This window comes from Mycteria americana, chromosome 11 (assembly GCF_035582795.1).
Source record: "Mycteria americana isolate JAX WOST 10 ecotype Jacksonville Zoo and Gardens chromosome 11, USCA_MyAme_1.0, whole genome shotgun sequence".
Lineage (NCBI taxonomy): Eukaryota > Metazoa > Chordata > Aves > Ciconiiformes > Ciconiidae > Mycteria > Mycteria americana.
This window is the reverse complement of record NC_134375.1, coordinates 24114194-24136806: the sequence shown is the minus strand read 5'-3', so window position 1 is coordinate 24136806 and position 22613 is coordinate 24114194. Positions and strand designations below refer to the sequence as shown.

General features: G+C 36.9%; 1 protein-coding gene across 33 annotated transcripts in view; it reads left to right on the top strand.

Moving 5' to 3' along the window:
* Positions 1-21879, top strand: part of SLMAP (sarcolemma associated protein) — a 91634-nt gene extending 69755 nt beyond the window's left edge. For 6 of the 33 annotated variants that reach the window (XM_075514248.1, XM_075514272.1, XM_075514255.1 and 3 more), the window contains 7 exons: positions 3949-4071; positions 4850-4924; positions 8845-9165; positions 10496-10613; positions 12187-12358; positions 13842-13976; positions 18657-21868. In XM_075514248.1, coding sequence (XP_075370363.1) covers positions 3949-4071; positions 4850-4924; positions 8845-9165; positions 10496-10613; positions 12187-12358; positions 13842-13976; positions 18657-18746 — 1034 coding nt within the window. In that variant the 3' untranslated portion in view covers positions 18747-21868. Of the gene's footprint in view, positions 1-3948; positions 4072-4849; positions 4925-8844; positions 9166-10495; positions 10614-12186; positions 12359-13841; positions 13977-17515; positions 17606-18656 lie in introns of all 33 variants that reach the window. The other 27 variants (XM_075514244.1, XM_075514246.1, XM_075514241.1 and 24 more) reach the window with 12 other exon arrangements.
* The last annotated feature ends 734 nt before the right edge of the window (positions 21880-22613 follow it).

The window sequence follows — 22613 nt, the reverse complement described above, 5'->3', positions numbered from 1 at the left end:
TTCATAGGCCTTTGCCCTAAAAAGGATCTTATTTGCCACAGAAAGACTTTCAAGTGGATTTGTTACGCAGCCATATAATTAAGGAAGAGTGAGAACATTTCTGATCCGGCAGCTCTTTGGAATGCGGAAAGGGCTGCTGGAAAAGGCAGCGTTCTTCTTTGTTTAACTGTTGGAATTTACAAAACAAAGTAATGGAACAAGAAGATGATGAGACTTTTAATTGCTGTCGTTTCCTCCAAGTTTATTTTCCGTCAATAAATTTTGAGTGCATTCAGGATTTGTTTCAACTTTTTACAAGTCAGAATCTGGCAAAGAGGGGAAGGGGAAAAGCTGTCACAGATTAGTAGAACTGCTGCTTTTTCCCCCCCGAGGTAAACGACTTTCTTAGCCATTAATAACAGTTCCCTGGACGCTTCCATTCAGACAGGCTGTTTGTGACTACTTATTGCAAAGTTAAAAACAGGTAAATGTTAAACAGATGGAAAGAAGCAATAAATGTCACTGGAAGGTTAGTTATCTTGTTCTTATCAACTTATATTTTCATAGTAACTACAAGACGGATCCGTAGAATCTTAATAAAAAGAGTTGTCTGTTGAGGGTTTGCTGAATAGTGGTAGTTTAGGTAAGAAATTTTGAAAATCGGCAGTGGTCTGTTGATTCAGAAAGTTTGGGAACCATTGTTTTATGTTGCAATAGCCAAATACTTTATTTTAGAAATATGATACAGTTTACTTTTCAGCTTCATAAGATCCACATAGAAACACGGGGTTTTAATTGTTTATCTGACTTCACCCGAGTACTCTGAAAATAGTCATCTGAATAACCTGAGAAATTCTGCACAATTCTGAAAGTGAACTACTGTGAGACTTGGAGAAATACCAACCTGCTCACCAAGTTGCTTCCACAGGCCAGGCAGATACAGATAAGGGATCAGTTGAGACCACAGCCTGTGTGTGGTTCTATATCATCTCTGTTATCAAAACAAAAGCGTAAAGGCAAACATATAAGCAGAGCTCCGTTAATATCTTCATGTTTGTAAATATTAATTTAATCTGAGCTTTGTTTTTCTTTTGATTTTATTGAAATTTTATTTTATAGCTCCTAAAATTGCAAAATATTCCTTTACATGCACCATCATATTCTTTAATGACTTGGAAATAGTCATTTTTCCCCAAAAGTGACCCATGGGTTAGACTCTTTTTCTTGGGCCAGATTGAAGAAGTTTTCACATGCTTTGGGAATGATTTGTACAGATCACACTATTTTTTTTAACAATTCTGAATCTACCAGTAGAGTTGATGTTAAGGAAGACCTCAGTGTGTGTGTAACAAAGTGGTGTTAATTAAGAACCTTTGTTGTAACATGGCAAGCAATCTGATCAGAGATTAAAATTTTTCCATTAGCTAGAATAAATGAATGAGGGTTTTCAAACTGTTGTATTTGACTTTTTTTTTTTTGGCACCTTGTTGTAATTAATGATAGGATTCCTGAGAACAGTTAGTCCAATGCTGAATACTTCTGGAAATTGCTCAAATACTTTTTTAATTGCAGCCTTTTACATTGGTTCTCAAACCAGGTTTTTGTGATGTGAATTTGCTTCTTGAGGGAACTAATTCTAAGCCTGATGATATTTAGTAGTTTTATTATTTATAAATAGAGCAATCCTACTCACTAAGGAATTTGTTTCAAAACTAGAGTTAGCACAAAAATGATGTTTGCTTTGAACTAAAAGACATTAAAGAAATTTTCAGTTTGGGTGAGACTGAAAAGGTGTTATTTTCTTGTGCTTATATTTCTTGGCTTTTGATTTAGAAGCATGTTGGGCATATGAAAATTCCCCTATTGCATTTGAGTAGGAAAGAGTTTTTGCCTTGATTGTGCTTTTGCTAAACTGATTATGTTGTCCCCTAAGTTGAGTTCCTCATCTCCTTTCAAGCAGTATTATCTTTTATGATGTGTGCTTTCATTGATTGGAAAATACTGTCCACCAGAAAGTTCATTTAGCGTGTCTGTTGTTGGGTTTGGGACACTGCTTCTTTATCAGGCATGGTTTGAGCATAATTTCTCAACTTCCTCATCCATTTCTTCTGAACAGTCTCATTAAGGAGGGTTGAAAGTCTAATTGCCCCAAGTCTTTATCCATGAGAAGCTAAGAACAAAACACGTTCAGTAAAGAGAAACTTGCCTTTGAAACTCTAATAAGCTATAAAAGAAAGTCTTTGGATGAAATATGTAGTCCTCTTTGTTCTTTCTGCTCTCAAAATTTTGTTCTGAAAAAGTCTAAAAGCACATGTGTGCCCTCAGCTCTACTCGATCCCACCAATTCATTACTGTGAGAACAGGAAAAATATAGCCTCTTTTCTTAGAGGGGTACAGTATGAATACTTTAGCGTGATTTGATAAACAATTATTTTAATAAAACAGCAAAAAAAATTTTATCGTTACTTTGTTGGTGAAATATACAGTCAAATATGAATGTCAAAAGTATAATGACAAACTGAACTATAGCTTGTATTTATTTTTTTCTTATTAGTGAAAGGTCCAGACAACCAAAGCAATTTATCTTGTGGGGGTTTTATTCTAAGCAGTGTGCCTTTATCTGAAATCCGTATGGTCTATAATGGTGGACGTTCATCAACCAGTTAGGCGTGTAACACATCTGCCTTTTTGTTCTCCCTCTCCCATGATGTGCAGCTGGACTTTTTGCACTGATTTCCCTCCTTTACCTTACTTGCCGAACTGGCTTTACATACAGTTTTAGCCCTCTACCTGTACAGTTTATTAGGCATGCAGTTTGTGCCTATTGAAAGATCTGTTTCCGCACAGACGCTACTTAAGGAAAATTTAGTGAATGAGAGTTTCCTGGATCCAGTTCCTGGCTTGGCAGATACCAGCAGGCTAGAGTGTTGTCTTCCTCTTGTTACTGCATCTAGTTTCTAGTGTGTGCCCATTAGAGGACACTGCTATTCGTTACAAATACTTATTTTTCCTCTTTTAAATTCCCCCAAAACTTCAGCTTTAAAAGTGTTTAATTTGTCTGCGACTGCAAGTCATCTCTTAGAAGCCCAAGAGGTATTTAATGTGCATTTTAGCTAATACAAAACCTGTGGGGAAGAGCAAATGTTTTTATTTAGAGTTTAAATAACGTGCATAGATATCTGATTGTGTTAAAGATATACCTAATATTTTAAGACATAGTGAAAAAAATTTTAAGGGCAAAATTCAGCTTAGCATTCACTAGGCCACTGAATGAAGTAAGAAGGGTGGACTTTTCTTCATTTTCTTAATTTTGTTTTAGAAATTTTCCCTAAACTTTTCCTTTCCTTGTAGTTATGGCCCACCGAGGGAGAGGGGGAAGCCAAGCCTTGCATGGTAGCAAGCCGGCTGGCAGTAGCAAACCACTTACTAGGAAGCCTTTGCATAACCTCTTGCAGCTGGCTGGCATTACCCAGCCTCAGCCCAGGGCTGGCTCTGTACGTGTGCTGGGACCTGCTGTCAGGAGCAGGGCTGTGGGAGCGTGGGCTCGGGAGGCAGGGGATGCAGGATCGTTGCTGGTAAGTGTGTGCTAGGAGAGAAGGTTAGGGTAGCTTCCCTTGAAAAATAGACAAGTTGTAAACGCAGTCAAGGATTGCCTTGTGCTTGTTGTTACTTCGTTTTTGTCAATCCAGGAATCCTTGCCAATCTATACAGTGTTTCTAAAAACTCTCTGATTCTTGTTTGCTTTTGTTTTATACTGCATGTTACATATAACAAATGTTTTAAAGTTTGCATATCTTTTCCTCCTTTAAAAAGTACATTAATATTTTTGCTAATATTTACCTAATCCAATTTTGAGTTTACTTTAACTAACTCCGGATGATTTGAATAAAAAGTCACCAGTTATCACATGGCAGTGCAAATTAAACTGTTGTGCAAATTTATGATTTAAAGAAAATGTTCTTTTATCAGATGAATTGCAGGGTGCACAATCAGAGACTGAGGCTAAGCAAGAAATTCAGCAACTGCACAAGGAGCTGATTGAAGCCCAAGAGCTAGCTAGGACGAGTAAACAAAAATGCTTTGAACTTCAAGGTGAGACCCAGATCAACTTGGTTGTGTAGGGTATCCATTAAGATCGTATTTATCAGGTAGCCCTAAAAGGGGGTCCAGTTTTGCTGACTGTCTGTTAGATAAATTTGTTTCATAGCATTCACGTGTCCTGCACAGGATATCAGAAACTTTTGCTTTTTTCTAAACTCTGTATACAGTCAGATTGAGCTGGGGCTTTTTGGTTCAGGATAGACCAACATCTTTTCATAGTATTGAATACGTACTTAAACTCCATATATTTCATCCTTATGAAATACATTCATCTACAGGTGTTTATTCATCTGTATTTCAGTCAGATAATGTACATAATTTAATGTATTCAGTGGTAGTTCTTTGTTTAGATCATCCTATCAGGTATGTAGCTGTAACATTATCCTCAGCAACTGTGGGTTGTTTTTGACAGAAATAGTATAGTCTGGTTTAGTTGCATATTGTTCAGTGTTCTTTATTGGGTATATTTACAGCTTTTTTTTTTTCCTCCCACACCAGTTTGCATTTAGCACATGTGGAGTTTTTGGATCAGGCAACAAACTATATTAATTTCAAATTAATTGTAATACTACCACAATAATGGAATGGTGTCTTAATATTAACTTTTTATTAAACTACTTACACAGTTACTAGCTTTGATAACTTACCGAAATAATATGATTGTTTTAATCTTTTCAGTTAAGGGGAAGTTGTGACTAAAGTTAATTACAGAGCTGAAATACTTCTTACTAATAAAAACTTCTGGGCACATTTTCACTTTCATTTATAGCGCTGTTGGAAGAAGAGAGAAAAGCATATCGAGTGCAAGTTGAAGAATCTAACAAGCAAATAAATGTTCTGCAAGGTAGGATATTTTTTTTTCCCCACCCCACTCTTTTAGGGAAAATATATAGCTTTGGCTGTTTCCGTGGCATCATAAGCACTAATAAAGGAAAATATTAATTGAGTGTATGTTTTAAATCTGATTTCTTTCACCATATCTTTGAATTTTATTGTGAAATGTTTCTTGTCAATTCCTATGGTTTTCATCATAACTTAGAAAACGCAAAAGACGTAATCCCTAACAGATGCCTCTTCTGGTTCCTGTCTCTTCAGCCTTTCTCAGCTTTGAATGATTCGGGGATTCTTACTGTGACTATTTTATCTTCAGAGCACTCAGGTCTTTTTTGTGCTACCCCATCTCTTCACTTCATTAGTAGAATGCTCTTAAATACATTTTTAATCAGTCCAGATCTGCATCCAACCTCAGAGCATGCAGTAAAATTTCTGCAACAGAGACACTGTCTATGCTTTTTGAAAAAAACAGTATGACCAGTCATGCTTTTTTCAGCCCAAAATAATTATAGCAGAATGGAATCCCATGATTTACGTAACTTCTGTGTCATGTATTCTCTATCACGTTAACTTGTCAGCCTGTGCATGTGAGTAAGCATATTGGTCAAGAGGCTGTCCAGCCTTAAAATCGATAAGGGTTACATTACAACTCTTCCTTAGAGCAAGCATTAGTTGGAACATCTACTCAGCCATTGATTGTTATGAAACTCGTAGGAACTTCATACCTTGGTATCTTTGTCAGCATATCATTTGGTTTGGACCTAAAAACAGTTGGAAGGCAGATGAGCAGACAGGCAGATGGACCGACAATCCTCACTTTCTTCGGAAATCAAAATAGCTCTAGCAAATTACTTTGAGTGGTAGTTTGTTGTGGAATGTGGTACTTGTCATATACCAGTTACACTGAGAAGCTTATATAATAGCACTGTTTTATATGAATGTCAGCAAAGAATATTTATGTTTTTTGCTGTTGCGCCTGTAAGAAGGAGGAGCTTACATAATACTCATCTTCAGAACAAGAGGAGCAATTTAATTTTGAGTCTTGTCCTGCTAATAATGAAAATTCTCCAGGTAAAAAAAATACTGTACAAAAAGTTAGAAATTAGGATTTGATAGTTACTTCTATGCAGAAAAAAGAATTTTTTTTTTTCCACCCAAAAAAAGAGAGTCAAAGTAGAAGCTTGACAGAGCCAAACTTAACTGCAAGATGCCTCTTTGTCGGTTCAGTACTTTTTTTGTCTCCTGAACCCTGCTCAAGTGAGGTCTTGCTTGTTTCCTCCTCTTCTCTCTCCATGGTAGTTCAGAACGTTCTGATGTTTGCTGTATGGCTTGCTGCTTCCCAAACTTTTAGGGTGTGAGACATCTCAACTTGGGAAAAGTTGTCAGGATTCTCTCTTGGCAGCCTCTATAAACTGTAGTGGAGAAAAAAAAATCCTAGCAGCTTCGTGCAGTAACATTTCTTAAAAGTATTTTCATGGAATGTATGTTTTCGGCCAGCCAGTGCTACATGGCTTCATATGTTTGTCACAGAGAAGAGAAGGTGCCACAGAAACAACTGAAATCCTGTCTCTCCGTGTGAAGTTCTTTAGATGAACAGATAGGTAAAGCAAGGACATTCAAGTAACTTGTCATTACTTATTGAAGTGAAGCATTCAGTTTAGATGAGGTAATGGCTTACATAAAAGATGTAATGGAAGTTTTCTTTCTAATTGCCCTTTCAAATTATATCCAGTGCTTCAGAAACCATTCCAATATTCTTGGTAGTAATTTTTCTGTGTAAGTTATTTCTACAACTCCACCAAACTTTAGAAGCACTTGTATGTGTGTGGATTTTCAGTCATACCATGCTTGTTTTCACGCCTGAAAATTTAAAGGGAGAGTTGTTCATCAACAATGCAGACAGAAGGAAAAATACAAATTTATTTGAAATACTGCCATTACTGAGAAGCAGGAATGTCGCTTGGCTTGATAAAGAAAATAGTATCAGGAAGATATGGTTTGAAAGATCACTCCTTTGCTCATTAATGGGCATTTGCTGTGTTAACAAGTTGTAATTCTTCATGTTTTAGAAACGTGGTTTCCTAGCGTATTGGTTTGGTAGGTTCAAGGCTTCTAATGTAAGGATACATGGCAAGGCAATTGTTAATGTGTAAGGTGGTGTATTACTGTCAGGCTGTTCTCATCTACTGCTTTGCTATTCTGTTAGTACAACCCTCTAGAAACTATTTCCAAACAAAGGAGGTGGTAGTAAGCCTCATGTTGCTCACATATATTTAAAAATCCATCATGCTGCAAATGTCTTTGTTATGGAACAGATGGACTGTTTCCTCTTATACAGGATTGCTGTGAAATCTAACTTACTGTTGTCTAGAATAGCCCTTATGTATTACAATATATAGTAACTATCATGTTTTGTCCCATACTGTCTTTTTCCTGCAGAGTGTGGAATTGGGTAATTCATAGCTTCTTTAGTTTATCTAATGAGCTAAATGTCTTGCTGGAGCCTGTTTAGAGGAGGGGAAAAAAGTTGCATTCTTCTTCTTTACTGTACATCAACTGACAGCAAAGTTTCTAGATTGTACCTGTATATGAATTCTACTTATATTACGGTCTATGCAGCTACTGAAAGACATCAAGTATAGTTGTCATGAAAGTGCAAGTCTCTCTTGAGTAGTTTTTATGCTCTATCAGTTTACAGCACAACTCACATACTCCGTGTCATCTTCTGTAATGGATTGAGAGAACAAAAATAAATACGAGAAATCTATGAAAGTTACTCAGCCTTGGTTATCTTCCCCGTGCTTTCCACTGTCCTTTTTTGCCCTTTGCTTCTGAAATCTATAACTCTAAATGTGTAATTCTGACTCTCTACAGTATCACATATTAGGTTTTCAAGCGATGTTAAGAACTTTGCACTTTTCTCACAGCAATTCTTCATTAATTTAGTAATTGCTTTTTTTCATGTTAAAAATCAATGAAATACATGTGAACTCTGATCTGTGTTCTTTAAAAAGCAAAACAAAAACACTGAGCAAATTAAACACTTTCCTTCCATGAGTCAGGGCTTTAACTATAATTTTGTTCTGCTTTCTTTCATGCTTCCCTTTCCTCTGTTCTGTACTTTTTTTTTTCCAACTGTTTGCACTGGATTCTATTTGCATGTGTGCTTATGAAAAATAGTTGTGCTCAGAGAAGAGATATGTTTAGTAATGAAACAGTTTTGAATGGGAATAATTTATAAGATTTGCTTCATGCAGAAATGTAAAATAACCTAGCGTGTATGTGACTGCTGCACATTTACAGTAAACTGCAAATGCTAAAGGACTTCTTATAGTTCAGTATATTCGGTGCAGCTGTCCCTTTCAATTCAAAATTAATCTTGTGCTTTGAAAAATGCCTTTTGCAAAGAAGTAATTTTTATTTCCTTTACTACATGTTGAGACTGGAGTAGAAATTAGACTCTGTGCCTCAAATATTTATAGACATCACAAGTTAACTGCTGAACAGGCAAACATTTCCAGTGTAGCTTTGCAACTGTTTGGCTTGTCACAGCAGCTTTCTTGTTTTTCCTCTTGTCCCCAAACCCTGCAGTGTCCTTGTTCTGTAATACTTGTTTTGCGTACAGTGAAGTTGGATCTAAGTGTTGGTTTCAGATTTTGGAGAGTTGCTTTAGGATCACACGCATAACACAACCCTCTCTAAGAAAGCTTTTTCTAATCTTAATTCTTGTTTCTTTTGACTCTCTGTAATACGTGACCCCACATACATGTCTCTTTAAGGGTACAGCATTTGGCAAGATTAATGTCTTTTTCAATTGCATTAGGATTCTTTAGTCCTATTAAACATCAACAAGTTGAGAAAGGGAGTTGTGTTTTAGATTTTCTGTAAATACAGTTTTTTAAAATACTAACATTAACATATGCTTTCCAGCTCAGTTGCGAAGATTACAAGAAGATATTGAGAATCTTCGTGAGGAAAAGGAGAATGAAATTTCAAGCACTCGAAATGAACTAGTGAGTGCTCAAAATGAGATTCTGTCACTTCAACAAGTAGCAGAAAAGGCAGCATCAGAACGAGATACAGATATTTCTGCATTGCAAGATGAGTTGCAAACAGTACGAGCGGAACTTGAACGGTGGCGGAAAGATGCCTCGGATTATGAAAAAGAAATTGTCAGTCTGCAAGCCAGTTTTCAGCTCAGATGTCAGCAGTGTGAGGATCAGCAGAAGGAAGAGGCTACGCGCTTAAAAGGTACTTGTTTAAAAGGATGTCACAGACCAGTGCGAGCAGTAGCATCCTTCTCAATCTGATGAATGTCAGTTATTCAAATCAATATTTGTCTGTCTGTCTCTCTATAGTCATTTACTATGTGTATATATACACATATGTGCATATTTATATATGTGCATCAAGGCTTGTAGTGTTACAAAAGCTGTTTTGTATACTTCATTAAATGGTAATTGTCAATTTTGCCTAAATTAGCTTAGGTACCCTTTGATATCAAAAGTAGACCAAGTATAATTCCACTTAGAAAGGATGGAAAACTTGTACTGTTTGAGGATTGTTACTGCCACAGACTTCCAAAAGGACTTGTGTAACTTCTGTATAATTTAAGCCCATAAATGGGTAGCTTGTGACCTTTTAATTTTTCTAGAAAAGCTTCACTTGAGACAAATAACTGTATTTTTATGGCTTAATAAAACTGTTGATACCATCTCGTTTTTAACATAAAATTGTTAAAATACATTTTAAATTAAAGCTTTATTCTGGATGCATGATGTAGAGATACACAAATACGTTGTGCTGAGCCAGGATAGGGCTTCTTTTTGGCTCATTCATTTGCATTTCACTTCACCTGTGGTGCACCCACATCTCGTGAGGACTGGTTGAGAGCCACTTCTCCAGGCCTATAGCTTCAGGTCTCGGAGAATCTGTGAATAGAGTTCAAAAGCTCATGCTGAAACTTCGTACATGCCAAAGAGAAACCGGCATGTGTAAAATATGCTTTAAATTCTGAATCAGTTAATCTTTGTGAAGTTGCCAGAGAAGCCTTTTTCCAGTTCAGACTCCAGTCTCTGTCATTGTATTACTAAGACGTGTGTAACATTGATTTTTATTTATTTTACCAGGGACTGATTTATTTCAAAGGTCTCTTTTTTTACCCTTTAGTTATTGCTTTAAACATTCTGTTCGTTGTAGCAGAGGCATGGTATCTAGTGATTCTAGTTGTTTGCTATTTTCAAGTCTGGGAAATTATTTTCTTCAAATACACTTTTCTGTCACTGTTTCTAAAATACTAGAGTAGACCCATAAACAGACTGTTTCCTACTCCTTTGTGCCTTAGAAGAAGCTTGCATTAAAAAAAAGCACTATCTTGTTTAGTGGCTCACAAACCTCATAACAGTGGAAGATACGGTAATGTTTTATAGGTGCTTGTGAGAGAATTCATGTGTCGTAATTATAAACAAATATATTTGAGATTTACGACTGATACTAGCTTTTCCTCCATTTGTTATCTGGTGATACTTGAAGCAGTCATGAAATAATTTCACTGAATTCCATTACATTTTATTTGTTGCAGGTGAGCTTGAAAAGTTGAAGGCAGAGTGGAGTGCTCTGGAAGCTGAATGTGTTACACTAAGGAAGGAAAATACCTTGCTTACATCTGAACTTCAACGACAAGAGAAGGAGCTTTCTAGGTAAGGGCAGAATGGGTTTGTCTAGGAAGGTATTGTAGTAGCCGAAGAGGTTTTTTTGTTGTTGTTTTTTCTTCCCAAAAGTGGTACTAAATGTCTGAAGGTGTTTCAATAAATTTATTCAAATTTTATTTATATCATAGTATTGGGCAGAACACACTCTCACACCAAATTGTTATACCAAGCTATTTTTTTCTATTTTGCAAATGCTTCTGTAGTACTTACTTATCAGTCATGTTATATTGTCATAAGGTAACCCGACTTATTTTGCTGCTTGGACTTGGAAGTGTGCATTGTGGAATTATTTAGACTTAATAGTTATCCTTCTACTTAAAAGATAATAAACCACATAGATTTCCTAACCTAAAATTTTCTCAGCATTCAGGGTTGGAAAATGATTCTCAGGTAGTATGGTGTCTCATGGAAGCCTATCACATTATAAATAGTAACGATGGGCAGAAACAGTATTCTGTATCATATTTTGCTGAACGGAAAAATACAAATCTTTTTATCGCAAGCACCATAATGTGTTTTGGGAGGGATTTTAGAGTGCAGGCGTATTTGTATTTTACTGTATTTCTTTTGCTGTTTGAGCACATGACATTGCTAAAAACTATCTAAATCTTCTGCCTGGAAGTAACTTCCCCTCTTATCCCTTCATCTCCCATTATGAAGTTGTTCTTCACTTTCAGATATTGGAATTTAATTCACAAAGTAAATATGAGACAGCAACTTTGTTGTAGATCTGAATTTTACCAGCATGCTTAGATATGTGGGGGGTTTTTTTGTTTGTTTGGGGTTTTTTCCCCCCTTCTGGCTTCCCTACTGTTGTAAGATCTAATTGAAAAAATGGAAACTTCCCCCAATAAAACATTTCTAGAAGTAATGTGTTATTTTACAGGAATCAAACCTTTCTTTTTCATTCCGTCATGCCCTGATTTCCACTTGTATTTTTTCGGAAGGTCACACGAGCAAATACAGGATTTGCATAATGGAGATATGCAAGATCTCTCCCTTATTTTTCTTTGTCTTGCACAGGCACAAATTAACACTACTTGATTATTACGCTGAAGTTTGTAAGGGCTTAATTTAGAGCTTTCTGTGACTATTACACAATTGTACTAAACACTTGAAGAATATACTAGCTATTAGCTTATGCAACTGGCATAAGCAAAGAAGCGTGTGTGCAAATAAGTGAAATACTTCTAACAACCTTGGACAGACTTCTTGTTACGAATTTGTTTCAAAATACTTTGGAATATATAATAAATACTTAGTGAATAATAAAAAGTAAAATAAGAAACTAAAGATTAGGAATGATAAATTATAGATTATGATTAATTATACACACTAAGCTGTGCACATATATTTAAAAGCAAGACTATGGCCAGCCTTTTGTGTCAGTACTTCGTATAGGGAGACAATGATCTGCACTTCTATGATTGGTCTAAGCTGATATTTCCATATTAAATAAAAATAATGTGTGAAGCTTTGGAGGATGAAAAGTGCTTTTAAAAAATCTCTTGTCTGTTTAAATTTTAAACACATGAGGAATCAATTGGATTTTGTTTTTCAGCTCTCAGAAACAGAGTTTAGCGCTAACCAGCGATATAAGTGTTCTTGAAATGTCTCGAAAGGAACTTGAAAATCAGATGGGATCTTTGAGAGAAAAACATCAACGGGATGCAGCTAGTCTAAAAAGCCAACTCAGTGAAGCTGAGAGTCAAGCAAAAGATGTTCAGAAAGAGGTAACACGAAACATTATTTCTGTTTCGAGAGAATATAATGCCCAATGACTTTGACTTTTAAGCTAAAAGAAAAGGAAAAATATAAGATTCCTAGTAATTAAAATTTTTCAAATTTGTATTGCAAGTACTTTTATGGTAGCTAACAATATATAAACTGGGGGTTAAATCTAAACAGGAAAATTTCAGATAAAAATGACTTGCGTGTGTTTTGGGAACTTCCTAAAGTTTACTTTTGTGCATTACCTTAGTGAATTTACTTTTAAGCTGTTCAGACAGGTAAACCCTTATTCAGAGTCTTCCTGAACATTGTGGTATAGAGTTTCATTAGCTGTTATGAATCAAAATTAATTCTTTTCAGTCAGTATGATCTTTCTAGTTAGATTTAAAGTCTTTTATTTGACAATGGGACTACACAGTCCTTACAAAGGTCTCCTTTCATCTTACTGGATCACTAGGCTGCTGAAGAAGATTAACAAGTGCATAAGGAAAAGCTAGCATTTTGAGAACGTATTTCATCTGCCCAGCCTCTAAAGATTATGTCTGGAAGAAGGCTATAGCCTCCAACAATTACTTGCTTTCTTTTATGAGCATTTTGTGACGTTTTCCCCAGTGACTGCTTTTAGTTTCTTTTGCAGTCCTTTGCTTTGCTTTGTCATTAATTCATCCATGTCACATTCCTTACCATTCTCAAAATTTGAAAAACCCAGTCTTGTTAGTCTGTGTTTTTGTAATCAGATGTATTTGTAGAGATGCCTAATCTTTTAAATTTGTGGTAAATGCCAGTACTGAAAGTCATTGGTTCTGTCCTTACTAATCCCTGTCATGAGGACTACTAGAAAGCTTGTGATCTGTAGAAAAAACTGAATGTGAGTTTGAAAGAGGAGAAGCTGCCCATACTGTAGGAACATGAGACACATTCACCCAGTATTGTTTGTACTTGACCCACACTGAGGATTATGGCATGACTGTAATACGGCATAACATTTTTTTTTTAATGCCTTTCTTACTCTTATGTTTAAGTTTGCTGTGTGGGAAGAGTGTTTGTTTTACTTCATACAGAATGTTGATTTTTGCACCTATCTGATTGGTGTAGGTATTTAAACTACAGCCCAGATGTAAGACCACTATTTAAATGTAAAGGGCTCCTTGTTCCCCTGTTTCTTGTTTTATCTTCGTAGTTTTTACAGTCCTTTCCAATATGATAATGAGTAACTGTTTGGTAGGAGAGATGAATTCAGGCCTCGCATTTACCTCGTATTTCTTTTTTGTAGTAATCCTAGCCCCTTCAAAGTCAGGGACAAAATTTTCATTTAGAAAAAAAGAAAATTAAGGTTTTTCTAGCCTGCTTTTTATGAAAAGAGAGTGTACTGATCCAAGGCAAGTTACTCTAGGCAGATGACAGGAAAGGAAGCTGTGCGCTAAGCAAATGGAAGCATGTGTTGGGTGCCCAGGGGTCCGCAGACTGTTTTCTCTTTGTCTTTAGTATGAAAGAACACAGACTGCACTCTCAGAGCTGAAGACGAAGTATGAGATGGCTGAACAAGAAAATCAGTCACTCGCAGAAGAGCTCAAACAATGTAAAGAAAACCTGAAGCTGCTACAAGAAAAAGGAAACAACGTAAGTCTGTACAAAATATGTGGGGAAGTAGGGCGATGACACTGGGAATTCTGTTGATTGAGGGAGTATGTAAGGGTCAAATAGGACGGACTTTAAAAAAAGAAAAAAAGGCTGCCTACCATATGCATGCAAAATTCCATTCTCGTACTACCTGTGCAAATTTGCAGGTCCTTACACTGTTACGATTATGCATGCAAGTTAAATTTACAGTTGTGTGACAGTTTTAAATATGGCCTTAAATATCTGCTCTCTTGAAAACATCTGGCTTAAATACTAGTGAACCAGAACTAAGCCAAACTTACTAATTTCAGAGAATGATACATGGGTAAAAGCTGAGAAACCTGTATCCAAATGAATTAAGCAACCTTTCTCAAGATGCTTTTATTTTATTAATGTTTATTACAACAGATGTTCCCCCCTTACTCTTGCTCATGCTTCTTAAGAGTGGTTATCCCTGATCGGCTCATGCTTTAAACAGTGCAGTTGAACTGTCCTTTGTATTCACTAATGAAAACATTATTTTCTTTTCAATTAATTTGAGAAGTTGTATCATTAGAATTGAGTTTACAGCTAGGGACAACTTGTTTTATACTGAGACTTCAGAAATCCTCCAAATGTTAAGGGTGTGGCAGACACGTTATAAGGTGGTCATAGCCTTATTTTAGATACCTTACTACCCTGGGACAGCTGACTTATTGTCTTCCTGTACTGCCTCTATGGTCAGGGCAGGGTGAACAACTCCTGCAGTGGACAGTACAACAGAGGAGGATAATGGATGCTCTGTAATAGCCTTTTAGAAAACTGTTTCTCTGACTATGAAGAAAGTTCTACGGGTACCGTCCCCTAAAGTCAGCTGGCTGCTAGGTGCCCAAAGTTTGAGTGGATACTCTTGCCATAGCCAATTACGGAATGTAAACCTCTGAACATAGTAGAGCTGTCAAAGATGTAAAGAATTCAAAGCCCTTCTCACTTTTTTCAGCCATGTTTTCAGGAATATGATGTTAGAATTCTCTTGGAATCGGCTTCCTCCTTAGAATTCTTCTGCAATGCTCAGATAATATTGAGTTACTGAAGTAGGCAGAAGTCAAAAACAACAACCAAAAAACTCGCATTCTAGTAGAAGAGATCACACTGAATAAACAATTGTGAATGTGAGATTTTCTGCTCTGTTAAAAACATTAACCTCAGGATTAAAATGATCAGTGGAAAAAGGGGGATAGTAGAGGGAAGAAATACTGTGAAGGGAATTGGAGCACCTGATGAAAGTGGAAAAGCTTGCAAGGTAAGGGAAATTTTAGGAAGAGTTTGAGGTGAGTATTTAAATGAAATCAGGAACCACAGCAGTTGCCCAAATCTGCTTCCAGAGGAGGAGTTAATTATGGCAGTTGAAACCTGGAGGTCAGGGTATGATGAAGAGCATCCAACCGTATAAGGACTTGCAGGACAAGCTTGCTGTTCAAGCAAGCATTACTCGCAATCAGTAATGTAAAACAGATCTATCTTGTGGATTACTTGAAGCATCATGGATACTGGGCTGAGTTCCAAGGTCAAATTTTTCAAGTACCATTGTCCCCTTATGCTGGAATCATTATCTGCTACTTCATTTCCGAGGACAGTGTCCCACAGAAAGTGACTTCCCACTGTGGGATTTGTTCCTTTTTGCAGCCCATCTGTATCTGAGTTTGAGTATCCTCATATTCTAATACAAGATGCACATTTTTGATGAAGCACCTAGTTAAATGCTCCTTGACAATAAGGAGATTTGTTATAGATTGATAAGTTCACGAAGGGGAAAATTTAATCGTTTGCAGGCAATTTCATTTAATGTGGTGGATATTTATCATCTATTTCATTTACCAAGATGCCACAGCCATGAATGTGTATAACTTAAAAAATAAAAAAATATTTAAAAAATAATAAATCCATAGAATTGTTCAGTGAACTAACAAATGTTAGAAAAGACAAGGCTGCTGTACTGCATTTGGGATATCATTTAAATATTACGTTTTTATACTTAAGTTTTACTTAAAAAAAAAAAAAAAAAGTGTTGTGTTCTGAAACGCTTAGCAGTGTGGTGTACTACTTGTGCTTGCATGCTTGTAGTCACTGATTATTTCCTGATGTGCTTTATATGATAGATTTGTTTATGTGAATGGTTTGAGAACCTTAGCTGCTCTGGTTGACTTAAACTTCTGGCACTTTTTTGAACACTGCTGTGATTATTTCTACCAACATGCTTTCTGTGGGAAGGTGGCACTCTGACTTGTGGCACCAGTGACACAAAAATAATCCTGCATGACAATGACTTTTAATAGTTACATATAATTTGTCTATTAAATATTTGCCTTGATTAAAACAAATTTTAATTGAATGGCAGAGACTAGACTACCTTCTAAGATTCCTGTTTCGAACCATATTGGAGGTTCTATGATTAAGTGACTTCTACAAATTCATAACAGGATGAGATTTCATTTATGGATCACAATGTTTTAGAAGGTCTTCAAGCATGAATTTATTATTTATTTATTTGACTGAACAAAATCAAGGTGGCTTCAGCACAAAAAAGTTCTTAAGAAAATATTTAGCATGGTTTGAAGTTAACCCCTGTGTGTCTGTGTGTGTGCACGAATATATAGGCTAGGATAGAGAGAAAGCAGATGTCTTCCAAGGACAGCCTAAAAAGAAATTAGGTCCTTTTTTGCTTTTAATTTATCATATTAAGGATGAGGCTGTCCATCCAGAATATGAAGTAAAGTAGTTAACAATTAATTGAATGTAGCTGGGAAAATGTGTAGATGGTTCTAACGAGGCCATAAGCTAAAGGAACCCTGCAATCTGGCCAGCTGGTGGTTTGGCCCAGCTGCAACATTTGATCGATTTTCAGAATTGCATTTGGCCACAAGGCTGATGAGCTGCCAGAGATGCTGCTCTTTGTGGCATCTCTAACAGAAATGTACTTCCCTGCTTTATAGTAACTTAGTGTTGATTGTACAGTCATGTTACAATCTCACGGAAATGTCTGAACTACTGGGTTTGCCTGTGGACATAATTGTAATTGATTCACTAATGGAGGAAAAAAATTGTTTTTCCTGGAGGCTGGTGATGGAAAATGGGAAAGGCTAACTTGCAAGGAATGAAGAAGTAGCTGAAAAATTCAGTATTGGTGTGAGTCTTTCTGCCTTAAGAAATCCAGGTGGGATTTCCTATCACTTAGAAAAAGTAAAACCAACTATAAATAAGATACAGGCAAATCAGTTTAAGACTTGTATTGGTTTTAAGTGCTAAATTCCAAGTTGTGACACGAGGTTTCTCAGAACATTTTCTGCTTACTTCCCTTTATTTTTAAACATCCCAGTTCATTTGAGTAGAATGGTGTACTAACTTTGTATACCAGATTAGATAATGCTGTATTGTGTTAGATGTCTTTAATACATTTCAATTAAAACAAAACTCACTGACTTATTTTCCCCTCTCTAAATCATCTTTACCTGATTGATTTATAGCACAAAGTGATTTTTAATATCCCTTCCCTTCTTTAGCCTTCCATATTACAACCCGTCCCAGCCGTATTCATCGGCCTAATCCTGGCTTTCCTGTATTGGTGTTACGGCCCATTGTGGTAGCGAAAGGTACAAGCACTACTGTTCAGTCGATGTATGTTTGTCCCTCTCACCTGTTTGTGCCATTTCTGTATAAAATAGTGCATGGTGAAATGCTCACAGGTATTTCTTTACCTGAAGCAAACCCTTCATTTAATATGCCATTCCGTTGATACTGATGAGCTGAGCAATCAACTAATCACTTAACATCTGTGTGATTTCTTTAATTCTAACAATGAATTTTGTTCTATCTGGTTCTGAATGTGCCTCTTCTAACTCGGTCTCAGTTTGTCTTTAGCAAATGGGCTACCTTTTGCACAATGCTGCGATGCTAGGGCCTGTAAGAAAACTTAATTGCCTAATTAACTATGAAAAATGAAGAGTTTGCCTCTGAATAATAATAAAAATCAACAAGCTTTGGTTCCTATTTATGGACTAAGAAATTCCTCTCTGGCTCTAAACACTTTAATTTTTCTCACTATTGCTGTGAAGAAGATGGAAAAAAAGACAAGATGAGAAATAGGTGGTTGGTTTGTATTCTGAACTCTCAGCTTGCATTTTCTCTAACGTCTCTCAGTGTGTCCTCCTCCTAAAATGCTACTGTTGTCATGAAATGCTGTGACAATCCGTTTGAAATGATGTTGTTAGGATCTGCTACAAACTAACTTCATAGATCTGGATTTAAACCTTTAAAGGTTTAAAAGCTAAGTTAAAGATGTCAGTACCGCATAAACCTGTGTCTAGCAATTACTTGGCACAAGCCATGTTTTAAACATTTTAAGCCCTCACATGTTGAATAGCAGATTTCTTTGAGGTGCGTACAGTAATGAAGCTGGAAACACGGAACTGCCAAAAGTTCTCCTGATGATCCTCAGTCATGAAGAGTTGTGGAGTTCCCTTTGCTAGAGAAACACGGTTTACTGTGATGCTCTAAGCCAGGACTAGCCTGCAGTAGGGCTCATGGGTGACATTTTAGTGATGCCTATCAACAGGTACTCAGGACTTTCAGGAGCCACGGGGTAAACTGATTAGTATGAATTAGAACAAATATGATATTGATTTTTTTTTTCTCTCCACACAGAGACAATGGCCTTGGATGCCTGTGATGGCAGCTTTGGTTGCTGTAACAGCCGTGGTGCTGTACCCAGGCCTAACCAGAGCTTCTCCATGAGAACTGTTGTTGAATCCATACACCGTCCTCCCTTTAGAAGCTGGCAACATTCATATACTGAGGGAAAACAGATTAATTCTCTTCCTTTTTACCTCTTAATACAGCACAGCTCTGCGTGAGAACAGCAGTAGGGTCATTTGCTTTAAACTGTATAAAATGTATCTGTCTATAAAGAGGGAATAAAATTGTGATTCATCATACTGTGAGCAATATTTTTGCTTACAATTTCATGCAAGTTTTAAATTAGTATGTTGGGGTTCTGAATACTATAATGGTGGCCTAAAGTAGGCTTCTTGGTACCAAATTATTTATAATGGCTAGCGTTGTGGACACTTACTTTAGAATCTGATTGCCAGATTTAAAAGGAAAAACACATTTCTGATTTGGACACCCAAGCCAAGTAACCTTGCAGATACTTGGAAAACAGATGCAGTGTGCTCAGTGCCTTTCAGTATGTTGGTTTTTTTTTTTGTTGTTTTTGTTTTTAAACTAGTATACCATTTTACTTGCTGTTAGTCACTGAGCTGTTGGGAACAAGACTTAAGAAAACTTCTCTTACCACGCCTTTTGAAGGAAGCATATTTTTCTTTGATAAGGGTTGCTTTATTAATGATTTTTGGGAATAAACACAATTCATGTCCAGCCTTAACGAGATAGAGATACTGATGGTGAAGACCAGCCTAGAGTGTTTAGTGTGCGCGTGTGCGAGTGTAAGCATGTGTGTGTTCTTGAGTGAACTAAGGTATTTCTGGGAGCAAGTACTTGGTCATTTGATGGACATAGTGCAGTGATTCAACTTACGTTAACTTTAGTTTGAATGTAATTTATTAAATTTCATATATTTAAAGAGATGCGTTCTTTAAAAGTATGAATACTTTCTCACATACCACATGTATCAATTTATTTTTTCAGTCATTTGATACTTTCTGACTTGAGCTGGAGAAGCTCTTTAGATAAGCTTTTGTTGACGTAACTTTACTAAGAGAACTGCTACAGTACATCTGTGATTAGCTGAAAACAATCAAATCTAAGATACATAAAATACTACAAAATTGGAATCATATACCTGATGATTTATTGTCAGGTTAAGACGATTTTAATTTGGTAGTAAAATTTTGTGCATCGTCATCACATGGCTGTACGTATGATGCAGTGGTCCCCATTACAAAGTTTATTTTCCTTATCTAAGTACTATAACTATTGCTATTTGCAGACTTTTGGTGGGAATCACTGTAGTTAGTGCTGAATTAAATGTAGACTGTAGTTGTCTTGTTCAGCGCAACAGTTCTGTCAAAAAAGTTTATTAAAGACTTAATATGCTAAGGAATGGTAAAGTAAAATGGCTCTGCTAAAGGGAACTTCAAAATAGGGAGGTAATCTCAGCAATTGAATTGGCTTTAACAAATGTTATGGCAATTGACAGATAGTTTAAATATTTAAATAGAAATTTAGCATATAATTTACTTCGTGAGGTTTTAAGGGTCATTGTCCTTTAATTAAGGTTCTGTCTTAAGTTACACGGGATTTGCTAAGGGGAGGATTATTAGTTCGAAAGAATAGTCCACAAGTGACTTGTAGAAAATAAATATTGTCATTTAGTTCATTCATTTCATCCTCTTCAGTTGCAGGAAGCCACCCAACCACAGAACACTCGTATGCCAGTGGTACTTAGTACCTCTTGTATATAGGTTATTGCAAATATTGTTCTGAAATGCTTAACTTCAGAATTACATTTTTTAAAGTAAATAATTGTTTTAAATCTATTTTGTAAAAATATAAAATTACAATAGAATTTCTGGAGTACAGATTAAACTATTTGCACTAACACACGTGATGTGCATGATTTAATAAAATAACTTTACTCTCCCTATGCATGTTTGAGTTGAATGTCATTTAAAAACAAAAGATTCATGCTAAGTTTCTTTTGCGCTAGATATTGCCACAGTTACTAGGCACGTCTGCAGCATGTCCAGTAATAGCAAAAGAGTTTTTCTACCTTGTATTTCACGTTTGCACTGGTTTAAGCTTTTGTCTAGCTGATCTCTCTCCTGGCTGTGGTTTTCAGAAAGGAAGAGGGGAGGAGAGAGCGATGACAGGCTTGGGAGCGTTATTGCCACGGCGGGGGGAAGCGTTCCCAGCTGACGGGTGGATTGTGCCTGCGGCAGGGGTTGTGAGACTGGAGGAGCAGTGGCTGCAGGTAGCGGGGCAATAGTGGGAAGGGAGCCTGATGCTGCCTCCTCTCTTTAGCATCTTGAACTCCCTGTTTGTCCCTCTTCCAGCTACTGTTTCTTTTCCAGTTGATTCTGTTCCCTCCTCCCTGCTGGCAGCATGTAGGCATGGTGTGAGGAGGTGGAGTGGAGCCCGGTGCAGCAGTGGTCCCTCCGGCTGGCAGCGGGGAAGGTGCCGAGTTCCCGGGGACCGACCTGGGGGTGGGCCCGCGCTGCCAGCGGCTGCCCCGAACTGAGCAACGCTGCCTGTGACACAAGTTTGTTCTGGTATTAAAGACAAATGTGTCTTCAGAAATCTTGAGAGCATCAGAGAGCTGAAATTTGAGACCCAACATGGCTGTATTAAAGGAGAAAGATTTCCCATTTAATGATGTGCATGTGTGCATATTTATATTGTATACACAGGTGCACAGTACACATTGCATGGGGGTTTGTGCTTACAAGTATACCTGTGGTTCTCTAATGCAGTGCCTTTCCCAGGAGTTCTTGACATTTGCATGTTCAAAATGATCAAGAATGAGCTCAAAAGCACAGTTTGCTCTTCCGTTGTGAGAATCCCTGGAGCAGGATTGGATAACTGGGAAGTTGCGGTTCTTCAGTGCTTTGATACTAAAGCAGCAAGTGGAGTTATTTTGCAAGCACTCTACGCACAAACCTCTCTGTTTTTTGTTGCGTTTGTTTATAGTACATGTGTGTGGTCTTCTACATTCATATTTAGGTTCGTTCTTTTTAGTTGTGAGGCTTGATTAGCTAAGCCTTGGAGTTACTGTACCAAGAGCAGCTTTTCACAAACACGTAGGGTGCTCTAAGTCTACTTGTAAAATAAGTGCTCTGAGCTTGCACTGAAGTTTGAGGTTTAAAAAGGTTCCTCATACTAGAAAAATTAGCCTGAGAGTTGTTTTATCGGTTGCTAGTTCAATTTGGAAGATTGAATATAATAAAATATCTGAACGCTTCTTCAGTTTTGTCCTGGTGTCCTGACTGAGGCACCTTTTTTTAAATTCTAAAAGAATTCTACCTACATGGGTACTACAACAGCAGGCCTTTTGTTTAAAAATATAAATATCCTATATATAAAAAATACCGTGTAATTTTCCTGTTCCTTGTAGCTGAATTAAATGCATTCTTCCAGAGTTTTAGCCTGATCCTTCTTGCAGAATCTCTGGATTTTTTGGTGCTAAATGGAGAATTGTGAGCCTGCACAATATATTGCAAAGTTTTCTCGTAGAACAGCTTTAGTGAGACTTAGTATCAAATGACTGATGGCTGAAGCAAAGGTAATCATCTGTGCATGTATTTTGGGGGTATATTCCTAAGTTATTTTTCTTTTTCTAACCAAATGTTCTGTAGTATGTTACCTGTTCAAATTTTCAGTGTGCTTTACATAAGATTTTGAATGTCTCCTGCCTTAATCTGTAGGGTTCTACCACTTGCGAGAATCATTTCTTCAGCTTGAATCTTCTCCATGACAAATCCACTGCCGAGATTCATTCCACCAGCAGCATCCGAGTGCTTTAAAACACCAGGTCACCACAACGGCTTTTGGGAAGCCACTGTAGTTTGCAGTAGCTCTGCAGCTGGGGCTGGCCGCTTTCCACCGGAGGCCTTTTTTTCTTTCTGGCTTTTCATCTACCATTAG